Source organism: Peromyscus eremicus, chromosome 1, assembly GCF_949786415.1.
Source record: "Peromyscus eremicus chromosome 1, PerEre_H2_v1, whole genome shotgun sequence".
NCBI lineage: Eukaryota > Metazoa > Chordata > Mammalia > Rodentia > Cricetidae > Peromyscus > Peromyscus eremicus.
In genome coordinates this window covers 92,153,548-92,177,812 of record NC_081416.1, presented here as the reverse complement: position 1 = coordinate 92,177,812, position 24,265 = coordinate 92,153,548, and the positions used below count along the sequence as shown (strand labels likewise).

The 24,265-nt window shown below is 46.2% G+C and overlaps 1 protein-coding gene and 1 long non-coding RNA gene across 2 annotated transcripts in view; one reads left to right on the top strand and one right to left on the bottom strand.

The window, feature by feature from the left end:
• The first annotated feature begins 1,401 nt into the window (after positions 1 to 1,401).
• Positions 1,402 to 5,901, top strand: LOC131915583 (uncharacterized). Its single transcript, XR_009380366.1, has 2 exons — positions 1,402 to 1,985; positions 5,326 to 5,901. It is a non-coding gene; the product is annotated as an uncharacterized LOC131915583 (long non-coding RNA).
• Scube2 (signal peptide, CUB domain and EGF like domain containing 2) overlaps positions 5,048 to 24,265 on the bottom strand; it is a 65,203-nt gene continuing 45,985 nt past the window's right edge. Inside the window, exons 17-23 of the mRNA XM_059268989.1 lie at positions 18,214 to 18,384; positions 16,603 to 16,770; positions 15,901 to 16,062; positions 13,728 to 13,925; positions 11,566 to 11,718; positions 7,249 to 7,328; positions 5,048 to 5,986 (exon numbers count right to left, since the gene is read on the bottom strand). Coding sequence (XP_059124972.1) covers positions 5,834 to 5,986; positions 7,249 to 7,328; positions 11,566 to 11,718; positions 13,728 to 13,925; positions 15,901 to 16,062; positions 16,603 to 16,770; positions 18,214 to 18,384 — 1,085 coding nt within the window. The 3' untranslated portion in view covers positions 5,048 to 5,833. The remainder of the gene's footprint in view (positions 5,987 to 7,248; positions 7,329 to 11,565; positions 11,719 to 13,727; positions 13,926 to 15,900; positions 16,063 to 16,602; positions 16,771 to 18,213; positions 18,385 to 24,265) is intronic.

Genomic DNA, 24,265 nt, shown 5'->3' with positions numbered 1-24,265 from the left:
GTGTGGGTGGGTCGGGGGTTGGCAGTATTGTTGTTGATAGCTTGAAATCACCTAAACCAATGACTAATTATTAGGCCAGGCAGAGTGTGGTTCTAAACCAATACTCTCTGTGGTCTATATCAGTTCAGCATGTGGTCAGTCATTTATCAAAGATCAGCCCTGACCTTCAGAGCCCCATTTGGTAGCACTTTATTTTGAATTTTAGGCATTTAAGTTCTCAGGCAAATAGCATGAGCAACTAAAACACAGGTCAACTCTTTTTCAACCACTAGGTGGCACCAGTTCTAGGACTTGCTGGTTCACTTGGTGCTATGGTTAGTAGCCTGGTGTGTCCACACAATGCTAAGTTCTTGCTGGGTGAGTAAAGGAGCTTGCCAGGGCGGTGCTGCCAGGTTTAGTTTGAGGAGCCAGTCTGAACTCATGTCTCCAATGATTAGCTTATCCTAATGAAAATAACCATTGCAAACTCATTGCCCACTTGCCTGCATGTTTGTTTGGTTTCTGCCTTTCTCCACTGGACTCTCAGTTCACCAAGGACAGAGATTTATTTTGTTCAGTGCTGTACCCCTAGCTCCTACCATGTCTAGTACTTACTAGGCCCTCAGTAAATATACATTGCATAAATTAATGAATAAGCAAATATGCAACAAAGAAGTATACTAACTAAGGACTGTAGTTGCATTTCCCTGGGAAACTGAAAACCAAGTAATATGGTGTGTGCTGTTATCATTGTGGTAACTGGGCTTAATTTGTATTGCTTTAATTCAACTAGAACAACTTGCCTGTAAATTAAAGTGGTTTCATTTTCTAAATTTATTTTGCTCCTACTGTACTGTTTGAGGAGATCCTTGTGTCTTATTTTTCAGAGTCCTGCTCTGTAGCCTTGGCTGGTCTGGTGGTTGCTGTGTGCCCAGGCAAGCTTCCAAATGACAGCCACACAGCTGCCTTCCCAAGTGCTGGGATTACATGTGTGAGCTACCATGTCCAGCTTACTTACTTCTTTGTGGCTATATTCTCTGCCTTTAATCGTTGGAATAGCCCTGCTGGGCCGCCAGTCTGTTTCCTGCAGGCTGATATGAATACCTAGAGAAAGGAGATGGGATACCAGGAGTTCACATACCCCTGTGTGACAGGTCATAGAAAGCAGCACTAGTGGTGGCCTCTAATTCCTATGCATGAGTCCCTCTGGCCTCTTCCAGGATCAACTTTGGGGACAGCTCGTAGCTGGCCTGTTAGCTAGCCAGGGGTAAGAAGGCTCCCTTTACTTAACAAGGAACCATTTAGCCTCAGTTGATCCATTTGCCTTTCAGATGCTCCTGAGAAGTGGTGTAGACCTGGGCAAAGCTCTCAGGACCCACCTCAGTGTGGAGCAGGAAACAGATGCATACAGTCCTACACAATGACATCTGTGTAGCTGGGCCTGTAGGAGGATCGCTGGGTGCACCGGCTCGCCAGTCTGAGGCAGCCTGCAGCAGGGCACAGCCCTGGTCCATCTTCCTGCAAAGTTCTACCCAAGGGCAAGTGAAACCTTACTTCTTGCATTCAGCCTTTGCCTTTCTCAGGTTCCCACATGCCACATGAGAATCATCTGCACACTTAAATCCAGCAAATGCCTGTAGGCATTGCACTTAACAGCTCAGAGGATGATTCAGAGGAAGCAATTTCCCCAGGGGAAGGTAATCATCTGTTGGTGTGAAAAGGCAGGCTCTCATTAGCATTGGAAATGGAGGAGAATGTTGCTGGATCCACAGAGGCAGGACTGCAGTGTGTGGCTGCATTACAATATCCACAGCTGGAAGGTGGGACTCCCAGACTCCCACGCCTACTCAGAACTCACCCACAGAACCAGCTCAAATGGCAGGAAGGTGGACATTCAACTTTGGAGCCTCCCCACTCCCACCCAGATGAGTGCCTGCCCTGTGGTACCAGCCTCCTATACAGTTCCTGTGCCTGCTTCCTCAAAGCCATCCACCGAGGAGTCCATGGTACCTTTTAGAAACATAAGCCTGGGGTGCTGAGGAGGTGGGTCAGAGGGTAAAAAGTGCTTGCTGTGTGAGCATGAGGACCTGAGTTCCATCCCCAGAACCCTCGCAAGAAAAGTTAAGCTGGGTGTAGTGGCGTGTGTTTGTAATCCCATGCCTGGCAGGCAGACACCCTAGGCTCATGGGCCACCCTAGCATACTTGGTGAGCTTTAGGCTGGTGAGAGTCCTGGTCATAACAAACACGGTGGACAGCTCCTGAGAACGACATCAAATTGCCCTCTGACCACCACATACACACATGTGTAAAACTGTGTGCATGAAGGCATGAAGATACACACACACACACACACACACACACACACACACACACACACTCAAATATAAGCCACCCCATTTCTCTGCTTAACTCCACCACAGACTTCAAAGGGTATTTGGAATTAAACCCAAACCTCTCCTTCTGATCCCACAGCTGATGGAATCTGGCCCATCTGTGGTTCTCTGGCCTGGTCCCCAAACCTAAAGTAGCCACAGAGCCATTGTTACATCAGTTTTAGTTTATAACCTAGCACTTACCACTAGCCAATTCAAGTTCATTCTCTTCCTTCTAGAATACAAGCTCTATGAGGACTAAGACCCTATCTACCTTATTACTGAGCTCTTTGATTAATCTCTAGGGCCCAAAATAGTACCTGGCACAGACTGGATAAACAATGTGGGTTGACTTAGTAGGTAGCCAACTGCCTGGCTAGCCAGGCAGCTTCCCAGCAGGGCCACAGAATCTCTCAGGGTGGCTGATATGTCTAGAGTAGAAACTTGAAGAGTTTCTACTGAGAGGCTCACACTTGTACCAGAAACAGCTCTGGTGGGGGGGTCTGCTCCTGGAGGATATCAGGGGTTCACACTTGTACCAGAAACAGCTCTGGTGGGGGGGTCTGCTCCTGGAGGATATCAGGGGTTCACACTTGTACCAGAAACAGCTCTGGTGGGGGGTCTGCTCCTGGAGGATATCAGGGGTTCACACTTGTACCAGAAGCATAGCTCTGGTGGGGGAGGGGGGTCTGCTCCTGGAGGATACTTCAAAGCTACTGGTTCCATGCAGCCTCCTGCCACCCCTCCAGTTATGCCCACCCCCAGCCTTCTGGAAAGGCAACACAATACGCTGTCATGAACACCAAGTTAGTAGGCTCAGCCCTCCTATCCTCCTGATCAGCTGGGTCACTAACTCAGGTGAACTCTGAATTTCCACTTTGTGGTCAAACTCAGAAATACAGGTCAAACTGTACCATATCAAATTCATTTTAATGATTTTTTTAAAGACTTATTTTATATCCAGGTATGGTGGTGCACACTTTCAGTCCCAGCACTCAGGAGGCAGGAGCAGGTAAATGAGTTCAAGGCCAGCCAGAAATACATGAGACCCTGTCTCAAAAATATAAAATGAAATAAAAATGATTAGAGGCTGGAGAGCTGGCAAACAGTTAAAAGCACTGACTGCTTTTCCAGAGGACCAGGGTTTGCTTCCCAGCACCCACATATTGGCTTAAAGTCAGTCATCTGTAACTCCAGTCCCAGTGAACCCAACACCCTCTTTTGGCTTCTTTGGGACAGGTGTGCATGTGGTGCACAGACATACATGTAAACAAAATACCCATACACATAAAATAATTTGTTTTTGTTTTTGTTTTTTTGAGACAGGGTTTCTCTGTGTAGTTTTGGAGCCTGTCCTGGATCTCGCTCTGTAGACCAGGCTGGCCTCGAACTCACAGAGTTCGGCTCTACCTCCTGAGTGCTGGGATTAAAGGCATGCACCACCGCCACCTGGCCTAAAATTTTTAAACATTAAAAACAAAGATTTATATTTTTAAATTGCATGTGTATGTGTATGGGTATATGTGCACCACATGCATGCAGTGCCCAAAGAGGCCAGAAGAGGGTGACAGATCACCTGGAAATGGAGTTATAGGCAGTTGTAAGTTGCCTAGAGTGGGTGCTAAGAACTGAACCTGGGCCCTCTGCAGGAGCAGCAAGTGCTCTTAACTGATGAGCCATCTCTCTAACCCCTTAATGATTTTTTTTAACTGAATATGCTTAAAAACTTTTTTTTTTTTTTGAGAAAAGGTCTCTTGTAACCCAGACTGGAGTCAAACTCCCTATGTAGCTGAGGGTGAGCTTTAACTCCTAATCCTCCTGCTTGTACTTCCTGAGTGCTGGGATTACAGGTGTCAATGTGCCTAGCAAGATGTACAAATTCTTGAAGAGAAATTTCATCCAAATAAAAATTAAAAGTTCACTAGAGCTTTAAAAATGTCAATGTCTCTGGTTATGGTGGCACACACCTTCAATCCCAGTGTTTGGGAAGTAGAGGCAGGTGAAGCTCTGTGAGTTTGAGGCTAGCTTGGTCTACATATAGATTCCAGGTTAACAGGGCTACATAGTAAGACACTGTCTCCCCCCAAAAAAGTCAATGTTATTAATAGATTAAAAACAACATTGAGGTGGAAAAACAAGTCTAATAATAATGAAATATTCTGTTTTCTTTTTAAAATGCTTATTAAACATTTTTTAGTACTTTGGTATATAGAATGGTGTGCTATAATTGCCACAGAAAGAATAAAACCCTATGGCTATGTGTAGTCAGTCCATCCATTAGGGAGACAGTAGCTTGATTGACAGGATTCTTTTGGAGGAGAAAGTGGTACTGAGGGCCAAGCCCAGGGCCTTGTACATCTTAGGCAAGTACTCTACCACTGAGCTACATCTCTAGCCCAATAGGATCTTTCCTTCATCCACTGTAATGAGGTTTTTGCCTGCCGGGGATGGGGGTAGATATTAAAATGCTTAAAAGCTCAGTAATATTGAAAAGTCAAGTTCATGCAGGAGGGGAATCACTATACGGTCCCACTATGCAAACCAAAGTGACTTAACTGTGTGGCCTGGGAACAAGTGTGTGGCCCACCATCAGAGAATGACAGTGCCCTACATGATGCCACTTCATCTCAGACTGTTTCACTCTGGGAGAATGAAACAGGAAGGCACTTGTGCCAGTCACTACTGGCACGGGGGCGGGGGGGGGGGGGGAGAGCCTGGCAGTGCTGACCTTGGACTGATGAAGTCTCCCTTCCATGATGATGGATAACTGCCATCCATTAAAATCACCTCCAGGAATTCTCCAATCCCTAGCACAGTGCTCAGTGTGCCGGAAGGCATGGGGGATGCTACTACAGCAGCCCCTCTACATTTGCTGTGTGTGCATGCACTATTGATGTCTCCAGAAGGGCTACACTTGCCTTTTGATTTCTAATTCTTTCTAGTTTTTTTTTTTTTTTAATCATCACTGCTTAGAACTCAACACATTTGGGATTAAACTGGCATCACAGAGGCTGAGAGGATCGGGATCCTGCCACTACTCAGAGGACCTGGGTGGCTCCTGGAGTGCTTGCCTTTGCCTCCTGCTTGTCTGTTCGGCCTCTGCATGAGTACAGATGCTCCCTGGGAGAGGACTGGCCTGGAGGACGTGGAACTGCAGCCAGAGTGGTCCTTCTGTGGCCTCCTTTCCACTACAGACCATCAGAGGAGTGAGAACCCAAAAGGAGGCCAGTTCAGCCAGCCCCGGACACACCCAGGACACATGCCCACACAGTGAGAAGCTAGTGCTGCTCAAAGCCATCTGAAGCTGGGAAAGAAAACCCAAGTTCAGTTTACCAAGATGTCTGTATTATCTATAAAAACTGAACTGTAAGGAGTCACTGATACCGGGCATGATGGTAATCCGATGGCTTGCTGGCATGTGGAGGGTAGACGGCTTCAGCCCATTGAGGCCACAGTAAGACACTGAGTGGCACGTGGGAAGTCATTTGTAAGGCCTCAGAAACCTTGCCACTTTGGAACGCAGCAATCGTATGAAAGATCTTGGAAACATCTCTCGGGACTCCTGGGCTGTGTACTTGAAATAGTTCTGGGGGTGTGCCAGGACATCAAATAGAGCCTTGATCAGTTTCTTATCCTGAAGAGAACAGAATTTTTGTTACCAGGCCAAAACACTCAAACCTTCTGGCATTTGGCCAATAGAATCATAATGACTCACTATCAACTGGAGTTCACTAGCTAGAAAACACTTTGTGAAATTGTTTCCCCTGATTTTTATCTTCTTTCCAGTTTTAATTTTTCTTAATTGTTAATAATAAGGATGTATTACTTTATGAAAAAAAACTTGACGTAAGAAAACTTTTTTCTCAACCATATGAGATACAACATAGAAATTTGGAAAACAGTTTAGGGTTAGTGCTAAGCAAGTCTTTGATATAAAATTACTCACAAGTGTCTGAAATGTGGTGGGCTTTGAGTTCATAAACTAGGAGGCAAAGGTCTTTCACTATTCAAGTTGAACATAAAAACACTATATGCCCGCGACTTGGATTTGTAAGCAAGCACCCTCCACACCTGCCCCTCCACAAATGCCCAGTGTAAGTAGAACCACTGCATGCACGAACTCCTGCAGCTGTGTCTGCCAGCAGAAGAGCAGTCCGAGAGGAAGCCAAACCCCCAGGGTGGGGGGGTGAAGAGCTCACAAAGCCCACCCTTAACTGAGGAACTATTGGCAATTGATGGCCGCTGGAGGAGAGAGACGCAGTTCTCTTTAGAGGTGTGGTCCTTCACAGGTTGCCCATACTCCAGTGGCTGACCCTGCAACCATGTGCATACACTAATTGTAAGTGCTACAACTGGACTAATTGGATTCAGTGGGTTATTTTAAAAAAGAGAGAGAAAACATGAAATTGGGAAGGGAATACCTTGAGCAGGGTCTGGCAGGAGTTAGGGGGAAGTGTAGCTAAGAGCAAAATAAATTTTATATATATATATATATATATATATATATATATATATATATATGAAATTCTCAAATATATGATATATATATATAAACACTAATGGTTATATATATTTTTAAAAAATTAAAGAAGCCAGGCAGTGGTGCATGCCTTTAATCCCAGTACTCGGGAGGCAGAGGTAGGAGAATCTCTGTGAATTCAAGGCCAGCTTGGTCTACAGAGCTAGTTCCAGGACAGCTAGGGCTGTTACACGGAGAAACTCTATCTTGAAAAATGAAAAAAAAAAAAAAACAAAACAAAAACAAAAACAAAAAAAAACCACTAAAGACAGGAAGGATGGAGAGGGCCTTGGTCCCCATAGGCTCAGTGTCTGGAAGGAAGAGCTGTATGTGGAGAGTTGATGGCTACCTTCCTGTCTGCTGAGGCCGGTACTCACCTTCAGTATTTCCTGGTGGTTCTCAGATGCATAGAGCCTGCCATCTCGAACTATGTCTTCAATGAGTTCCTGGTAGTCTTCTGTTGAAACAAAGGACACGTTTTGCTCCTCACTGTTTAATTATTTCCAAACCCACACTTTTGTCTTTTATAAGCCCCGAGAAGTCCCCCTTCAGTGGCTGCTCTCAGAGAACTTTCCATTCTCAGCTGGCATCTCCCCTGCCTCCCTCCCCTCCCCTCAGAGGGGACTTCTGTGCCTCCAGTCAAGACCCATCGTCTGCCTCCCCCACCAGCTGCACCTTCCCTCCCCAAGTCAAGGACACTTCAGCCAGTAAGTCTACACTTTCCCCTCCACAGAAATCTTTCTACTAACTCCCATCAGCACGAAAACTGATTTTAAGGATGCTTCGTTTAACTTCATCTTTCCAGCCAGTTTCCATCTCGCGGCTCTCTTCCCTGTTGTTGCCAGAGCAGGGTCGGCTCTCAGTTTACAATTGGACTTTTCTTCTCCTAAACCCACTGTGCTCAGTTTTGTCCCAAGCACCCCCCCAAAACTGCCTACTGAGCTCAGCAATGAGCTTCATGCTGTGTGTCCCAAAGTCAAATGCTGGTCCTCACTTCCCTTCATGCATTAGTAGCATTGACCTGGCTGGTCACCTTCTTCCTTCATCCAGTTCCCCTTTCATCATCTAGAAAACTCTGCACGTTGGTTTTCCTGCTGTTTCACTGGCTGCTTCCTGGGGAGTCTCGGCTCTCCTCTGACCCTGACTTTTCCTGTAGGAGGGTCTTGGGACTGCTCCCTACCCGTGCTCCCTCTGCTCTGAGCTCATCCAGGCTTTTCTTTCCCTCTCTAGCACCTGCCCACCTCCACTATCTTCCTGTCCTTGCAATGTATAAGGTGACCAAGCTTCTGAGCACCAAGAAAGATTTCTCTTTAGGTGGAATAGGTTTGGGGATGGAGAACTTGACTATCTGAGAAAGATGAGCAGCCTTTTTGCTTCCTCATTAATCACTTCTTTGGTCCTGGCATACACATTAAATGCAGTGCACATGGCATTCCTTCTCCAAATGTAATCTCATCCCACTTTGAAGTCTAGCCTGCTTCCCATAGTCATAATTCAGATAAGCATATGCAGAGCACAGTCCTCTCCAAAGCCAAGACACATCAAAAATGGCCTTTTTGTATGCATACCATGTGCTAAGAAGCCACATGAATTATAAGAGCATCCGTGGAGGGGTACTGGAAGCACTCCCAAGAAGTCTCTTCAGTCCAGAGATGGTGATGGAACACCGTCACTGCACAATTATATTTGACACACGCAGTATCATTGCTACTACTAATGTGGCACCTTTATCCTCACTCTTTTATTCTAATGAATATATGATGTAAGTGCACAAGTTCAAGGCCAGCTTGGCCTACAAGGTGACTTTGTGAGCTGTAGGACCCTGTTTCAAAACAAACACATCAACAACAAAGCCCAAATCAATAAACAAAATCAAGGGAATAAGTTTTATTTGTTTTTCTTAAAAAAAAAAAAAAAAAAAGGGTCTAATGTTGTCCAGGCTGGCCTTAAAATTGCTATGTAACCGAAGCTGACCCTCCTGCCTCTACCCATCAAGTGCTGGACTACAGGCATGTGCCACCATGCCCTGCTTATTTTAGTTTTAGTTTTGCACCCTTGTTCAGTGTCTGGACCTCAGAGGACTGGCTTCCTTCCACAAAGGAATCTACTGTTAGGAATGCAGGTTGTTGTGCACTATGGTGTAACAGAAGACTAGACTGTGCTTTGCCATTATACCAGATGCTTCCAAAATGTTGTCTTTAACACACATACACGCACACACACACACACACACACACACACACACACACACATACACACACTGTTTCTAAGAGCTCCTGTGTTTCCTGTCTTCCTTCTGCCCTTCTGCCTTTCAAAACACAGAGACGCTCGTAGGTAAGAACTCAGGCTCTGAAGTCCCTAGACCTGGGTCATCCCAGTTCTGCAACTTTGCCATGTCATGATCTCAGGTCAACTATTTAAATCTCCAAGACTGAGTGGCCTCATCTGTAACATCAAAAGTGACTGGGTCCAATTCATGAGGTGGCCATGAGGAATGTGCCCCATAAGAGGCACTGTGGTGCATACCTGGTGCTCAGGAATGTCCAGTGCCTGTCACCATGACTCTTGGTTGCCCTTCTCCAGAATGTCATCTGCAGTTGTCACCTGCACCCCACCCATCCCCACCATCTTCTGCTAGGATTTCAAGTGCCACCATACCCGGCTTATACAGTGCTGGGAAACTGAGCGTGGGCTTCATACATGTCATGCAAACTATCTACCAACTGAGCTACATCACCAGCCCTTGTTTTGATATTTGTTCAATTAAAAAGGGGATATTTGGGGGGCTGGAGAGATGGCTCAGTGGTTAACAGCATTGACTGCTCTTCCAGAGGACTTGGGTTCAATTCCCAGCACCCACATGGCAACTCACAAGTGTCTGTAACTCCAGTTCCAGGGCATCTGACATCCTTATCCCAATGCACATAAAAATAAATTTCTTTAAAAGGGACATTTAGAGGGCCGAAGAGATTGCTCATAGGTTAAGAGTACTTGCTGCTCTTCCAAAGGATCCAGGTTTAAATCCTAGCTCACAGCTGTCTGTAACTCCACTTCCAGAGGGTCCAACACCTCACAGTCATACATGCAGGCAAAACACCAATGTATATAAAATAAAATAATTATTTTTTAAAGGGGGACGTTTAATATGTCACAAAGGCAGAATAAATTGTGACATGTGAAATGTCTCAATGCCTTGATAATATTTGCCCAAGCCTTAGTTAGAGTCCTGCTTGCTTCCCTCCCTGACTTCAGACAGGAGAGCTTGTTGGTGGACATCTGCTTCCAGGCAGGGACTAGGCTCAATGTCCCCTTCAGCAGAGTCCCAGGAGTAAGATTCCAAGAGCCCTGGTCCTGGCCATTGCACATTATTGAAGCAACTGCAGAACAGGGTAAGTCTAGTCTAGTCACTTGTTAGACATAAACTATGGAAAGCGAGTTTAGGAAAGCGAGTTTAGGAAAGCCAAGGATGTTGTCTCTTTGCCTAAAATTCTTTAATAGCTCCCTATAAAATTAAGCCTACTCTCCTGAGCTTGTCATTCAAGGCTACTCACTGCCTAGCCCCACCCTCACATATCCTCCTGTGTGCCCTACCCACTGGCCAAATCAGACCCTGGTTTTGCCAGGTGCTCTATCCTTTGGCCTCTTCCTGAATGTTCTTCCTCTCTATGTCTCAGCCCAATTTACATATTCTTTCAAGCCCCGAACCTCTTAAAAATGATTCTTCCCTCCAAGCCTACCCAGAATAGTTGCTGCCTTCTCCCTGTGTATTCACAGAGCTTTGTTTCTATGCACCCCATGAAAGCACCTATGACGAGATACACACCTTTGTGTTCTGGTCACTACAAATATTTGTTGACCAAGTCTCAGTCTAAGTAGGTCTCCAGGAATCAGAGGATCCCGAAACATCACCTGACTTGCCCAAGATCACAGAGTCAAAAGCAGGCCCAAGACCTGGAGTTAAACCTCTTCCCCTTCTCAGGAGCTGTCTAATAAATGTCACAACCTTAAAAACATTAACATTCTTTTGAGCAATTACTATCTGCCAGGAACTGTCCATGTTAAACTCTCAATGTTCATTCAAAGGATTTTCTTCATCACTCATTAAGAAAATATGGCTTGCAGGCGTGGTGGTGCATGCCTTTAATCCAGCACTCAGGAGGCAGAGGCAGGCGGATCTCTGTGAGTTCAAGGCCAGCCTGGTCTACAGAGCAAGTTCTAGGACAGCCAGGGCTACACAGAGAAACCCTGTCTCAAAGAGAAAGAGAATGAGAGAGAATGAGAGAGAGAGAGAGAGAGAGAGAGAGAGAGAGAGAGAGAGAAAGAGAGAATCCGGTTTGACTAGAGGTGTATCTCAGAGTTAGAAGTCCTGGGTTCGATCGCCAGTGGAACTGAAGAAAATAACTCTTAGAGATGGTAAGTCACCAACACAAGGTCCTGAAAGAGACCATGTTCTCACACCTGACTCCATTCACTTTCCCTGTATTTTCTAAACCATTCTTTTTCATTCCTACAATAAGCGTCCCCAAATGTCTGTTTAAAATGTGGCCCAAGTGAGTCAGCCATGTCCTTTTGCCTCACCCTGGCTGGCTGGCTGAGTGGGTGTGCTCGTTAGCATCTGCCAGCTAGCCCAGAAGCCAGTTCCTTCAGTTTAAAGCAGGGCCACACCACGCCTGCCACGGGCTGCACTTGCTTACCATCGTATGTCACATAGGGGATCTGGAATCCTCGGGCACTGTTCCCTTCGTTGGACTTGAACTGAATCCAGAGCTTCTTTGACCTGGAGGTGAAGGCGATGGGGCGTTCGTAGGTCTGGCAGGTTTCATATGTGGTCACAGAGTTGGATGAAGCTGCCGAGGGAAGTTGGAGGGGGTGGGGTTCAAGAGGTGTCATGGAGCCAGCAGTCAGGAAGTGCTCATCTTGGAAAACACTTAGCCCACACAGTACGTTCAGCTCAAGAACTCTTGGTCAGGGAGATGGCTCCCTTGGTAAAGTGCTTGCCTTGAAAACACAAGGACCTGAGTTTGATATCCAGAATCCAGGCTTTGTTTTTTGTTTTGTTTTGTTTGTTTTGTTTTGAAGCCAGATAGAGTAGTCATGAGATAGCTGAGACATGTAGACCCCTGAGGTTTGCTGCCCAGCCACTCTAGACCACTTGGTAAGTACCAGGCTCATCAGAGAACCTGCCTCAAAAACCAAAATGGATGGCATCTGAAGAATGACAGCTGAGGTTATCCTCGAGCCTCCACAAGTACCTACACATGCATACATGCATGCTCTCAATGCTCTCACTTGCTCTCATTCTCTCTCTCTCTCTCTCTCTCTCTCTCTCTCTCTCTCTCTCTCTCTCTCACACACACACACACACACACACACACACACACACACACTCATCCTAACAGTAGAAAGCCCTGGAAATAGAGAAGTTTCCACTGGGGATTATACTTTACCCCAAGGAAAGGCTAAGCCCCACCTGCCCTCAGCAGACAAACGGCCATAGCCCAGGCTATCCCATCCATGGTAGGAGTGGAGAGATGGCCCCAGAGTGTAGACCCAGTTGCTGATACACAGCAAGAGTCACTCCTACTTATTGTAGCTTTCTGGGGGTACACTAAGCATTTTATGGGCTTGATCTCATTGATTCCTCTGAAAACCATAGAGGCTGACCAATTACTACCTCTGTTACAATAAGGACTTGTGGCCCAGGGCCACAGCCAGTATGTGATGAGGACAGGATTCAAACCCTCATCTGATTTCAGGCATTTTAACCACTAATAATGGTCATTGCACTCTTGAACTCACAGCATCTGTATAAGACTGAGCTTATTATCAATATTCCGTTTTGGAGAGGGGACAAGCTCATGATTGTACCACCCCCCCCAGTGCCCCTGCTCCATGATCTGTACATTTATTGGTGGCATGGGAAAGAGATGTTTGCTTTAGGGCGTAGTCATTGGAAAGGTGCCCACGTTCCTATAAATAACATCTTGTGGCCGGGGTGGTGGTAGCACACACCTTTAATCCCAGCACTCTGGAGGCAGAGGCAGACAGATCTCTGTGAGTTTGAGGCCAGCCTGGTCTACAGAGTGAGTTTCAGGATAGGCTCCAAAGCTACATAGAGAAACCCTGTCTCAAAAAAACAAAAAACAAAAAACAAACAACAACAACAACAAAAAACAACAACAAACAACTTCCTCCCCAAAGACAAACACAGAAGAGAGACTAATTGGGAAGAGGAAGGGAATTAGTTGGAGGGAGAATATGATCAAAATATATCATATACATGTGTGAAAATGTCATAATAAACCCATTATTTTATAAAAGTAGTATATACCAGTAAATTTCAAAGAAGAAAGGAAGGAAGGAAAAGAAAGCACATGGCTTTTCCAAGCACTCTGCAACTTGAACTCTTTTAGTCCTAACAACCCTACAAGGCAGTGGCTGCCATTTCTCCAATACCCCCTCCCTGAGAAGACTACAGAGAGAAGCTCCCAGTGTCCACCCAAGACCACAGACCCAGAAGGAGGTGAATCTGGGATTGAGCTCAATCAAGCTGCATTGATGGTAGCATCCCTTTACAGACACCAGAGACTGAGTCAGGATAACAGGAGGGACTTTCCTTTCTGGCTGGACCATGCCTTTGGCCTTGAACAGTCCCTAAACTATATGTTGCTACCGAGAGTGAACAATGTCAAGTCAGCCCCACTTGGCTATAAACTCATGTCCCATCTCTGTTCTACTATGAAGGAAAGAATCTACTAGACCTGCTCATCACATTTAAATCTGGGGGTGGTGGGGGGAGGCCATCAGGTTTCCCAGGCTGTCTTGGGAGGGGAGGGAAGCCCAGGGAGAGACGCACAGGTTTTCCGCATCACCAGGTAGTCACCACAGTCATCTTCTATGGGCAGGAAGATCTCGGGGACCACAATCAGGATTCGACGTTTAGGGGGTGGGTTGATGGTCCAGGTGCACTCTGAGTTGGCGGGATAGTTCCCAGGGTAGTTTGGGGATTCGATATATCCTGTGAAGTCCCCCAGCTCCCCTCCACACTTTCTGTCTGGAAAGGAAGTGCCGTGAGTTAGGAGGGCAAACACTGGCATTGCTATTATAGACACCCCAAGGGTAGCTGAGAACCGTTGACCCCCTGTTGCAAGGAAGTGACGCCACCTAGAGAATGTGCATCCCGTAGTGCAGATCTCTGTGGGAGCCAAGCAGCATGGACTCCCCAAAGCAGCCCACCTTGCTAGCCTGAGGACATCAAGGTTGACACTTTTAATCTTTGCTATTTTGTTTACAATTCTATTTATCAGGGGGACATAACACTGAACTCAGAACACACCTCACAGCTCAGTAGAGAATATTTAACCAAGACCTTTGATGAAGATAAAACAAACTTTCTTTCACTCTTCCTTCTGTTCAAAGCCACATTTTATTTTTCAGTGGAGAAGGAAGTTTCAGTTAACTATTGGATGCACTTGGACATGCAGTATGTTTACATCTGGCATCAAAGGAAAAGAGCTCATGGGTACATGCTCACTACCTCAACTCGACTGTCAGGCACTGAGTCCCCCACATGTCGCCCAGAGGTCTGGGGCTCAGATACAGACATAGTCAGGAGTTCCTCAGGGGCCTCACTGTTTAATACTGTCAGGCAAACCTGTACAAGAGACATGGGGGGGGGGTGATTTTCTTCTCTAACTATAACTTGTTGTTAGCAGTAGTTAAAAAATAATAACTAGGCTTTTCTTCTGAGAGAAAAAAGAGAAGAGAGAGTCACAGAATCCAGGGTTGCCCGAGAAACTGACTTGGGGCTCCTGATGGACAGCCAAGGCCCAGGGAGTGGGAAGACTAGGAATCGAGTCATCTTGGCATGAGGAAGACTTCCCTAACACTGTGAGTCTTCCCAAAGTCTAGTCTACCAACAGATGAGGCTCTCATGGACGGTAGTGAGAGCGCTGCTGAAGCATGTACTCAATGCCACTGTCTGTGGCTGCAGCTACATTGAGACAGAGGGGACATTTGGGGCTAGGGCTGTAGCTCAGTGGTAAAATCCTTGCCTCACATGCACAAGGCCCTAGGTTCAATCTCCTCTACTGAAACGAAAACAATACACAACAAACAAACAAACAACAACCTAGGAGAGAAAGCTAGATAACCTTTTAACCATAAAACTCCACTGGTTCGATGCTTCTTTCAACCCCAAGCTTCTCCAGTTTGAGGAGGCTTCCTCACTAGACTGGATGGCAGTCACTATTAGATGAGCTCTACTTTGGGCCTTTACTATAGAATTTCATATAGCAGGTAATGCAGGAAAAACCCACATTAGCAAGCCCTTAAACGGTTCAGTTCCCCATCGTTGAAACTACCAATCGCACTCCTGAGCGGGGCATCCAAGGCCTCCTTTTACTGACCTGCCAGCTCTTCTATGCTCAGATTCAGAAGTCTGCTCCCAGAAGGCTTTTCACTTGCCTAAGCCTTGGCTTCCCTGAGGGCTGTCTGGAACATGAAGCTCTCTCCTATGTGCCCCATCCTCCTTCCAAGCTCTCCAAAGACCTTTCCTCCACAGACCAATCACTTGCTCCTTCTGCAGCCCTACAGCCTGGCTCCCGGCAGCTTGGCCAGGCTGACTTAGCAGGATGCTAGGAACAGGGCAGGCCCTCAGACAATGCATGTTGAGCTCGGCTGGCCAAAATTATCCTCCAGGGAAAAGGACAGTTGTAAGTGTAGAGAAGGAGCTGAAGTGGGGCTCAGGGGGACAGGGGACAGTGTTTTAAGCACTTGGTTCGATCCCCTGCCCCACACATATAAAAAAGGTGAGTACTTCTGGCTCATAGCTAGAGCTCCCGTTTTAACAGCCAAGACACTGCAGTGTCTCTCTCCCATAGCACTGGTCCACTTAGCTATGAGTGGGGCTAACATCACGCACATGATCCTGAATGAACCTGGAACCCCAGCTTCCTCCCCACACCCACTACCCAAGTCTAGTCTTGCCCTCTAATCCAGCCTGTGAAACACCTTAGAGAAAAGCCTACTTTTACACTGCGTTATGTTGGTAGAGCCATCAAAGTCAGTGGTAGTATTGCCCGGGCAGGAAACACAGTTATTTTTTCCAAATGCAGGCTGGTATGTCCCCAGTGGGCAACGAATACATCGGTGTGTGGTGGTGTTGTAGAAATGCCCAGGCGAACATTGAACTGTGAAGAGAAAGAGTTTTTAATCAAATGCTTCAAGGTTTATGAAATAAATTATTATGCCTAAATGAAATACTGCTTTCCGGGCAAGCTGGGATTAATTAACACTTGATTCCCTCAATAGCCAGAGTAAGAGGGATTCATAACCTCCGAATGCACTCAAATGCACGTGGCCCACAGCAGTAGTCACCTCTTAAATCTTCAGGGTGGGAACACTGAGGGTGCAAGCCAAGGCTGACTTAGACTTGGGAGAGGCAGGGAAGTGGGAATCTGGAGGGGGCTGGTAGACTGAATGGGGGTGCTGTGGGAGCAGCTAGGCCCAGACACTAAGATAAAGGAGGAGTAGAGGAGTGTAGCTCAGGAGGTCTGTTTGTAAAACCTGCTCATTGCTGCCCAATCATCAGACCTGTGTGAGCAGCCTAAGTGGCTGGAGACATCTAAAGCCCTGCCATAGGGGCAGCCCGGACTGGGTCACATCTTCACTGGATCCTGAGGAACTCAGGAGAGAAGTGGAGTTCCAGAAAGGAGCAAGCAAGTACTCACCTCTGGTTTCACAATCCTGGAAGGAAGTGGCTCCTAGCTGTTTAGTGGGAAGACCTCCTCCACATGGGAGGCATGATGTTCGCCCCTCATCAGGCTGAAAGGTGCCCAGGGCACAGAGTTGGCAAGGGGCAAATCCATCTGCTGAATATTCACCCGGTTGACACAGGCCTGCAGGAAGTCATGGCCCTGGGTGAGTGAGGCTCCCCAGGAAGGCCATTCCCCACCACTCTGCAGAAGTGATGGCCTTTGTGAGGCCTTATATCCCATGCTGACTTCAGCTCACACATCAGTGAGAAGCACCCAGCCAGTCTTGCCAGGATCTTTTGGAGGTGGGCAAGTGCCTGAGGTTTGCACATAGGCCTACAGAGTCCAGCACAAAGATGGATACCAAGAGGCCATGCTATCTGCCTCTAGTATGAGAAAGGCCTAATATGTGTGGAGCCGGGCCTGCACACTACCCAGGGATCTCTTTAATGGGGTAGCATTGGGGTGGGAACGGAGTAAGGGGCATGAAACAGTCTCTGCTGTGGAGTCAATCTGGTGATTAGACACAGAAGCCCAAACTCACTTAGAAACTGCATGATCTGATCAAGAGTCTCCCATTTCACCATTTACTCAGCTACATCTCCTTCACCGAGGTATGTCCTGGCCTACCTCAGTCAGTCTACTAAACCCAACTAATTCACTCCACATGGGCAGAGGGACCCAGTGACACTGACTTTAAGCCTGGCTCCTTTCTTCCTCTCAAGATTAGGAAAGGAGGCAGCTATTAATGAAAGACACAGCAGCTCTCTTCTTTAGGAAGCAGTGTGTTGTTAGCAAGATGCTCTATAGAGTCTATGTCTCTTACGACCCTACTCACATCCTATTTTCTGTTTATTTGTGGGATTTTTGGTTTATTTTTGGATTTTATTTATTTATATTTATATTTATTTATTTATTTGGGGATTTTTCAATTATTTTTTATTAATTTTGTATCGGCATGTATCCAATGTATTCTAATTACTCTCTTCTGATCCATGTTTTTCCCCTCATCACTCCCTGTTCCTTTTCTAGATTCATGTGTTTTGGTTTTGTTTTGTGACCCATTTCATTTAACCAGAGCCCTTTGGACCAAGAGACGGCTGAGGTTCCAGTGTGCATGTTTACAGAGTGAAGAAAGCATCTAAGTGTAACATTTATATTGCTCTGCCAATATCGTCCCCATCTCTTTGTTTTTATCTTTGAGACAGGGTCTCATGTAGCCCAGGCTGGCCTCAAACTCACTATGTAGTCAAAGATAACCTTGAACTCCTGATCTTCCTGCCTCCACCTCCCAAGTACTAGGATTACAAATGTCCATTGCTTTGCCTGGTTAATGCAGTACTGGAGCTCAAACTCTACCAACTGAGCTGGGTCCCCATCTTCATTCATTTGCTCGTGTGGGCATCAGCCCGGTGTGTCAGGTGCCAACCCAAGCACTAGAGAACTAATAATGAACCCAACATGTTCTCTGCTTGTGGAAAGACCAAGATCTAGTGTGCATCGTCCAGAGTCTTTGGGGGCTACCAGCCTTAATCTGAACAATGGCTCTAGGGATTGGAGGAATAAGAAGGGACAGAGAATCCTTACCTCCACATTCAGATGCATTCCAGGCTTCTGAGACTTTCAAGGCCCCAAGATTTTCTGGTCTTGGGCATGGCTCACAAGTGACTTGTCCTTCCTCATTTTGGAAGGTTCCATTTGGACATAAAATGCAGCGTTCCTGGGATCCATCATAATACGTCCCAGCCCTGCAACTGACTAGCCAAAGGGGGAACAATCTGGTCAGTGTGAGACAGAGGCTGAGGAAGCATGATATGAGCGCTAGAGATGAAGGTGTCGAGATGAAGATGGACCACACTCCCCATGCAAATCCCTTAAAGACAGAGTGTGCATTGTCTCTGGAGTCCCCACTCCTGATCCCTGTGTAAAGGGTCTGTATCTCCCTAGACTAGATAGCCGGACCATAGGAACCTTACTTATTTTGTAGCAGAAGCACTTAATGATGAAATGTTGGGTTGTTTTGTTTGTTTGTTTTGTTTTGTTTTGCTTTGTTGCTTGCTTGTTTGTTTAACTTCTGGGTTGTCCTCCTTTACAGGGCTATCAGAGGAGTATAAAGGTGAAAGTTACTCATTCTGTGTGTGTGTGTGTGTGTGTGTGTGTGTGTGTGTGTGTGTGTGTGTGTGTGTGTGTTTCCCCTGAAAGAATTAGGGGCCTACAGCCTCACACATGCTAGTCAAACACTCTACCACTGAGCTCCATACAGGTCCAGCCCTGAGGAAGGTGTTCTGAATCCTGCCTGGCAGGATCCTGCAAGGCTTCCTAGAGGAAGTCACATGAGTCAGGCCTTGAAGGATGAAGAGGATCTCCCAGTAGAAATGGGCCCTCCCAGAGGTTCTTGCATGGCATATTGGAAGAAAAGGAAGGAGAACTGGGGATAGATCAAAGGAGTTCCTGAATTCCAGACCTTGGGATTTTATTCTTAGGTGGGTGAGGGAGGCACTGGAAGGAGGAATCCCATCAGAAGCTGTGTTTTCTAAAGCTCCTCCTTCAGTCACTGTGTGGGTAAGATCTTGAGGGTCTCATAAAACAGCATACTTCAGATGCACAATAAAATGCATTCCAAAGCATAAACCCTTGTAAATGTTCCAGAAAGAATAAGCAATAAGAAAATTCACAACTATGCTTCTGATTGCTAGTTAATTCGAGATTCTGATGGTGCTAGTTAAATCAGGATTTATGCCCTGTTCTACTGCATGAAAGTGAAGTAAATATACCCAATTTGGCTTCCTATTTCAACAGTCAAACATCATCCTTATAGCTCCCTAAATAGTCTTTCTATGTAGCTGACATTAAGTACCTACTGTGTACACGACACCATACCAGACACCTGTAATATGCCTAATGTATTCCTTAGCATAACCCTGGAGAGCAGATGACATCACTAGCTCTGATTAACAAAACAGAGCCTAGGAATAACTTGGTCCAAAGTCTCACAGCTACTGTGTGGAATACGTCTTTGGTAAGGTTTAGAGCCTTGGCTCTAAGAGAGGGTATTTCTCTGGTGTGACGGTTGGCACCCTGAACCCTGACTTAGGAGAGGAAAAGGTTACTTCGCACAAGAGGAGACAGAAGAAGCTTAGGCTTTGTTAAGCAGCTGAGGGTCTGACTAGAACAAAAATGTTCTTTTTAAAACTTAAACTTTCCAGGGAATAGAAGAACCACAGGACAAAGTTGACTACTACACACCTCAACTGTCTGAGGGGGTGTTTATCTCCATCCTATCCTAGAAGTGGAGTTTGTGTATGGAATCTTAGGGTTAAAGAAATCTATCATCAGTAATCAAAACGTTCAGTGCTCGATATCCCAACTCTCGGGAGGCAGAGACAGACCGATCTCTGTGAGTTCAAGGCCAACCTGGTCTGCACAGCAAGTTCAAGGCCTACGTAGTAAAACCTAGTCTCAAAAACAAACCAACAATAATAAACAAAAATAATAAACAACAAAAATTGTTTATTACCCACTTTTCATTATTCTCTCAAAAATATTGTTTAAAATGAGGTTTTATTTTTATCAGAATGAGGCTATGCAATATTCCAGGTATCATTTCTACAGAACTCAACCAATAGAATCTACACTTATATTTAAATCTTAACATCTTTTGGTATTGTTTGCATTTTTGTCTTAAAATATTTGTGGGCTGCTTTTATATGAGTTTGTGATTTTTTTAAAAAAAGATTTATTTTTATTTTATGTATATGGATGTTTTGCCTTTATGTATATTTGTGTACCATGTGTGTGCCTCGTGCTTATAGAAGCCAAAAGGAGGTGTCAGGTCCCCTGAAACTGGGGTTACAAATGGTTGTTACTACCATGTGGGTACTATGAATCAAACCTGGGTCCTCTGGAAGAGCAGCTAGTGCTCTTAACCACTGAGCCCTCTCTCCAGCCCCCAGAGAGTTTGTGATCTTGTTATAACTGAAATCTTAAATGCGAGCCTCCCATGCTTCCTTGGCACTCAACATTATAATGAACAGGATGCATATATCTGTGGCAGAGTCCCTATTTCAGACTTACCCTCTCCACACAGCCTCATTGCATGATGGTTTTTACAACCACACTGCTTCTCACCCATGTCTCATGAAAAGCTAGGCCGAGTTACAGACAAGACATTCAGGTGTCATGCTGTATCTCACCTGTCCATTCCACCTGTCTATGGTGGGCCAGTAAATAAGAACATAACTTTTTTATGGATTTCTCCAGCCAAGCTGTCATGGAGGCTAGCAGATAGCAATCAATGCTAGCCTGACCAGAGTGCCTCTGGCCTGAGCCATTTCCATTGGAGGAAGAGCTGTTGGCAGACACCCAGGTTATAACTGTGACCCCAGCTGCACAGTCAATCCTCACATAGAGACAGATCAACATGATTGTCACCATTGGCTCCTCTGGAGGAAAACACAGTGCCCATGTTCAGGCCTAGACCTGTGTCTCACGGAACAGGGTACCAGGATGGACACAGGACTGTCCACCTTGGAGCTATTAACCCAACCCCCAATTCCTGTCAAGGTTCCACTTGAAGAGGCCTCACATCATCCCATATCAGCTGGGATTTCTTAACTGATTAAAGGTTTGCCTTGTGGTCAAGAAGGTCTTGTTTCTTTCTCCCCACAGTGAGAGGCCTGCTTCACATAAACAGCCTCATCTAGTCAGTCAGTTTCCACACAGAAAGACCTAGGGAAAGAATTTGTGCCACATACATTTGCTTCTTCCATGGGGTAAACAGAGTGAAACCCTGACTGTCAAGATGGCCGCCTGGGAACAGCGCTGTGCCTGTGTGCTGGGTGGGACCTCAATCACAGGTCCTGGTTGCTTCTCTTCCCCTTGAGTGGTCTGCTTGTGTTGCTGCCCTCAGACAAAGGAGGCCATTGCCCCCAGAACACTTCACATCACAGTAGAGCTTTTGTGTACTGTCAGTGACCATTAAAATCCTATTCTCAAATCCCACACAGCTGTTTCTCCTCCTCTTAAAAAAGGAAAAAAAAAAATTACCAGAAAGCCTTTCTGATGCAAAAGGGTGGAAACCAGCAGGGACCAGGATTAATGGTGACAAAGAGGCCTAAAGGCTTGCCCTCTTTTCAGCTCCCTGGCCTTTGAGTATTTCAGGCTATGGGCAAACACTATGGTCTCTCGGCAGCTAAGAGGGCGAACCTAATAAAAGAGGCCACTCTCCAGTGTCACACCGTTGTCTGAAGGATTGAGTCTTGACTTCTGAAGGAGAGCCACAAGCAGCCCAGGCGGATTCCCAAGGTATCCTGGGGCAGCTGCTTTGTCCCAGCTCAGAGGCAAGTCCCAAGAGTCCCAAGGCAGTGCAGTGACCTCAGGATCCTGGTTAGAGCCTCCTTTAAAAGAGTACCCCAGGATAACAGGACACAGCAACTCCTTGGACTGAAGAATTGCTTCTTCATTGTCTTTTTAGGGTTTTGAGGTACGGTCAGTGGCTGCCTGAAAACATAGTCATGGTTGAGGCCCAGAAATGAGCCCAGCTGGTGCCTTCCTTGCTGGGGACCCAAGTGTGTGTTATCTTCTCTTCATGCCTAGTTAAGTGAAGCCAAAATTTTGCTTCCTTCAAAGTGTCTTTTTGGCCCTCAATCTAAATCCCCCCACCCACCAGAAATCTAGGCTTGGCCTCTTTGTATACTGTCACCTGTCCTTAGGGTTTCTTTCTTTCTTCTTAACTCTTTTGACGTTTTACTTATTTTGTGTGTGTTTTAGGGGGTGGGGGGGTACAGGCCAGAAGACTACTAGAGGGAGTTAGTTCTCACCTGTGGGTTCCAGGGAGCGAACTCCAGTCAATGGGCACCTTCACCCACTGAGTCATCTTGCCAGCCCTGTCCTTTGGTGGTGCTCATGAAGAATCACTCGTGTCTTCATTTAACAAGGATACCAAACAAGAACTGTGTGTCTAGTGTTATTCTAGGAGCTGGAGATACAACGGGGGGGGGGGGGGCTGACAGATATGGCCTTACCCTAATACAGCCCTTGTTCTCATGGAGAGTATTAACAATAGGCAAAGGAATGCACAGTAACATGCCCAACAGTGTGCTGGGACCCAGTGTCTGTGTGTGTCTGTTTCAGTAAGGTGACTAGGAAAGACCGCTCTGGAAGGGAAACAGTCTTGCTCTGAGACTGTCCAGTACAGAAGACCTGTGTCACAGGAATAGGAGGAAAGAGGCAAGGTGAGTGGAGGTGTATTTTAAGAGGCTGGAACAGGAGAATTTACATGTTTGAGGCCAGCCTGTACTACACAGTGGGACCCTATCTCAAATAAATAAAGAGCATACCTATAATCCTAACACTTGGGAGGCCGAGTCATGGAGATCACTGGGAGTTCAAGACCAGCCTGGGCTACATAGTGCAACACTGAAAAACAGACAGACAGACAGACAGACAAAAACAACCAAACAATACAAAACAAGCAAGGCAGGTTGTATGATACGGAAAGGAGGCTGACAGTGTGTAGAGGTCCTGAACCGCCAGGCGGTGGGACAGAATTTCTGTCTCTAAGCCATCTTTTGGCTGCTGTATGAGAACAGATTGAGGGCAGGAAGGGGAAGGAGAACACTCAGAGCCTGTGAGGACAGACAGGGGAAAGGAGGTAGTTTGGAAGCCAGCCAGCCGTGCCAATGGGGAGGGTCACTAACGGGGTGCAGGCGCCTGCCTGCAGGCAGGGCTGACAGGATTTACCAGTGGAGGGGTGAGGGGTACAGCAGGGGAGATGCCAGGCAGACTCCAGCTTTGGGGTTGAGGCACTGTGTAAAGAGAAGGGCCATTTCCTGAGGGGAGGAAAGGCAGGTCTGTTTGGGAAGGAGGAGGAAAGAGTAAGTGTGGATCCTCAGGGGTACTAGCTAAGCTCCCCGTGCTCTCTGAGGCACATACTGCACTTTGAGGGCTTACTGGATGACTCAGGGGGGTAAGGAAAACATTCTCAGATCTCTACTCATTTCTCCCTATCATATAAGAAACAAGCCTCCACTGGTTAGGTGTACGGTATAAGACTGGTCCCTCAGTCAATCCACCTGTCCAAAAGCCTTGAGACAGTTGTGGGGTTGATCTTCCATGTCTCTAAGAAAAGAGAATTGTGGGTATTCCACAACTCTGGGTATGTAGAGGGACTGATAGACTCACTTCTTGCTATACATTTTGAGGAATTATGGCTTAACTGTGCCTAGTCAAATAGACTTAATTGATTATAATATATAGTTTCAAACAGAGTGCTTGGCCACCATAAAGTCACAGAAAGCAGCTGTGGATGACTCCTTGGAGGCCATCCACACTGAAGGCTTACGAATGGCACTCAGACACACAGGAGCATGCTGGGGTAGACACATCTATCAATATCACTAGCTCTGGATGGAGCCATATCACAAGACAAAGAGTCATGAATCAATCAGATCCGACAGGTGTTCACACAAAGCATTAGCAACAAATGAAAAGTCTGCTTTAGAAATGGATTCACACCAATACAGCCAACAGTGAACCTTGCCAAGTTGGAAAGAGTATACCTGAAGAGGAAAGCCAGCTCAAATTATGTTTATTTAATCTTTGTCTTATTCTGTCTTTTATCATTTATTGTTTATATTAG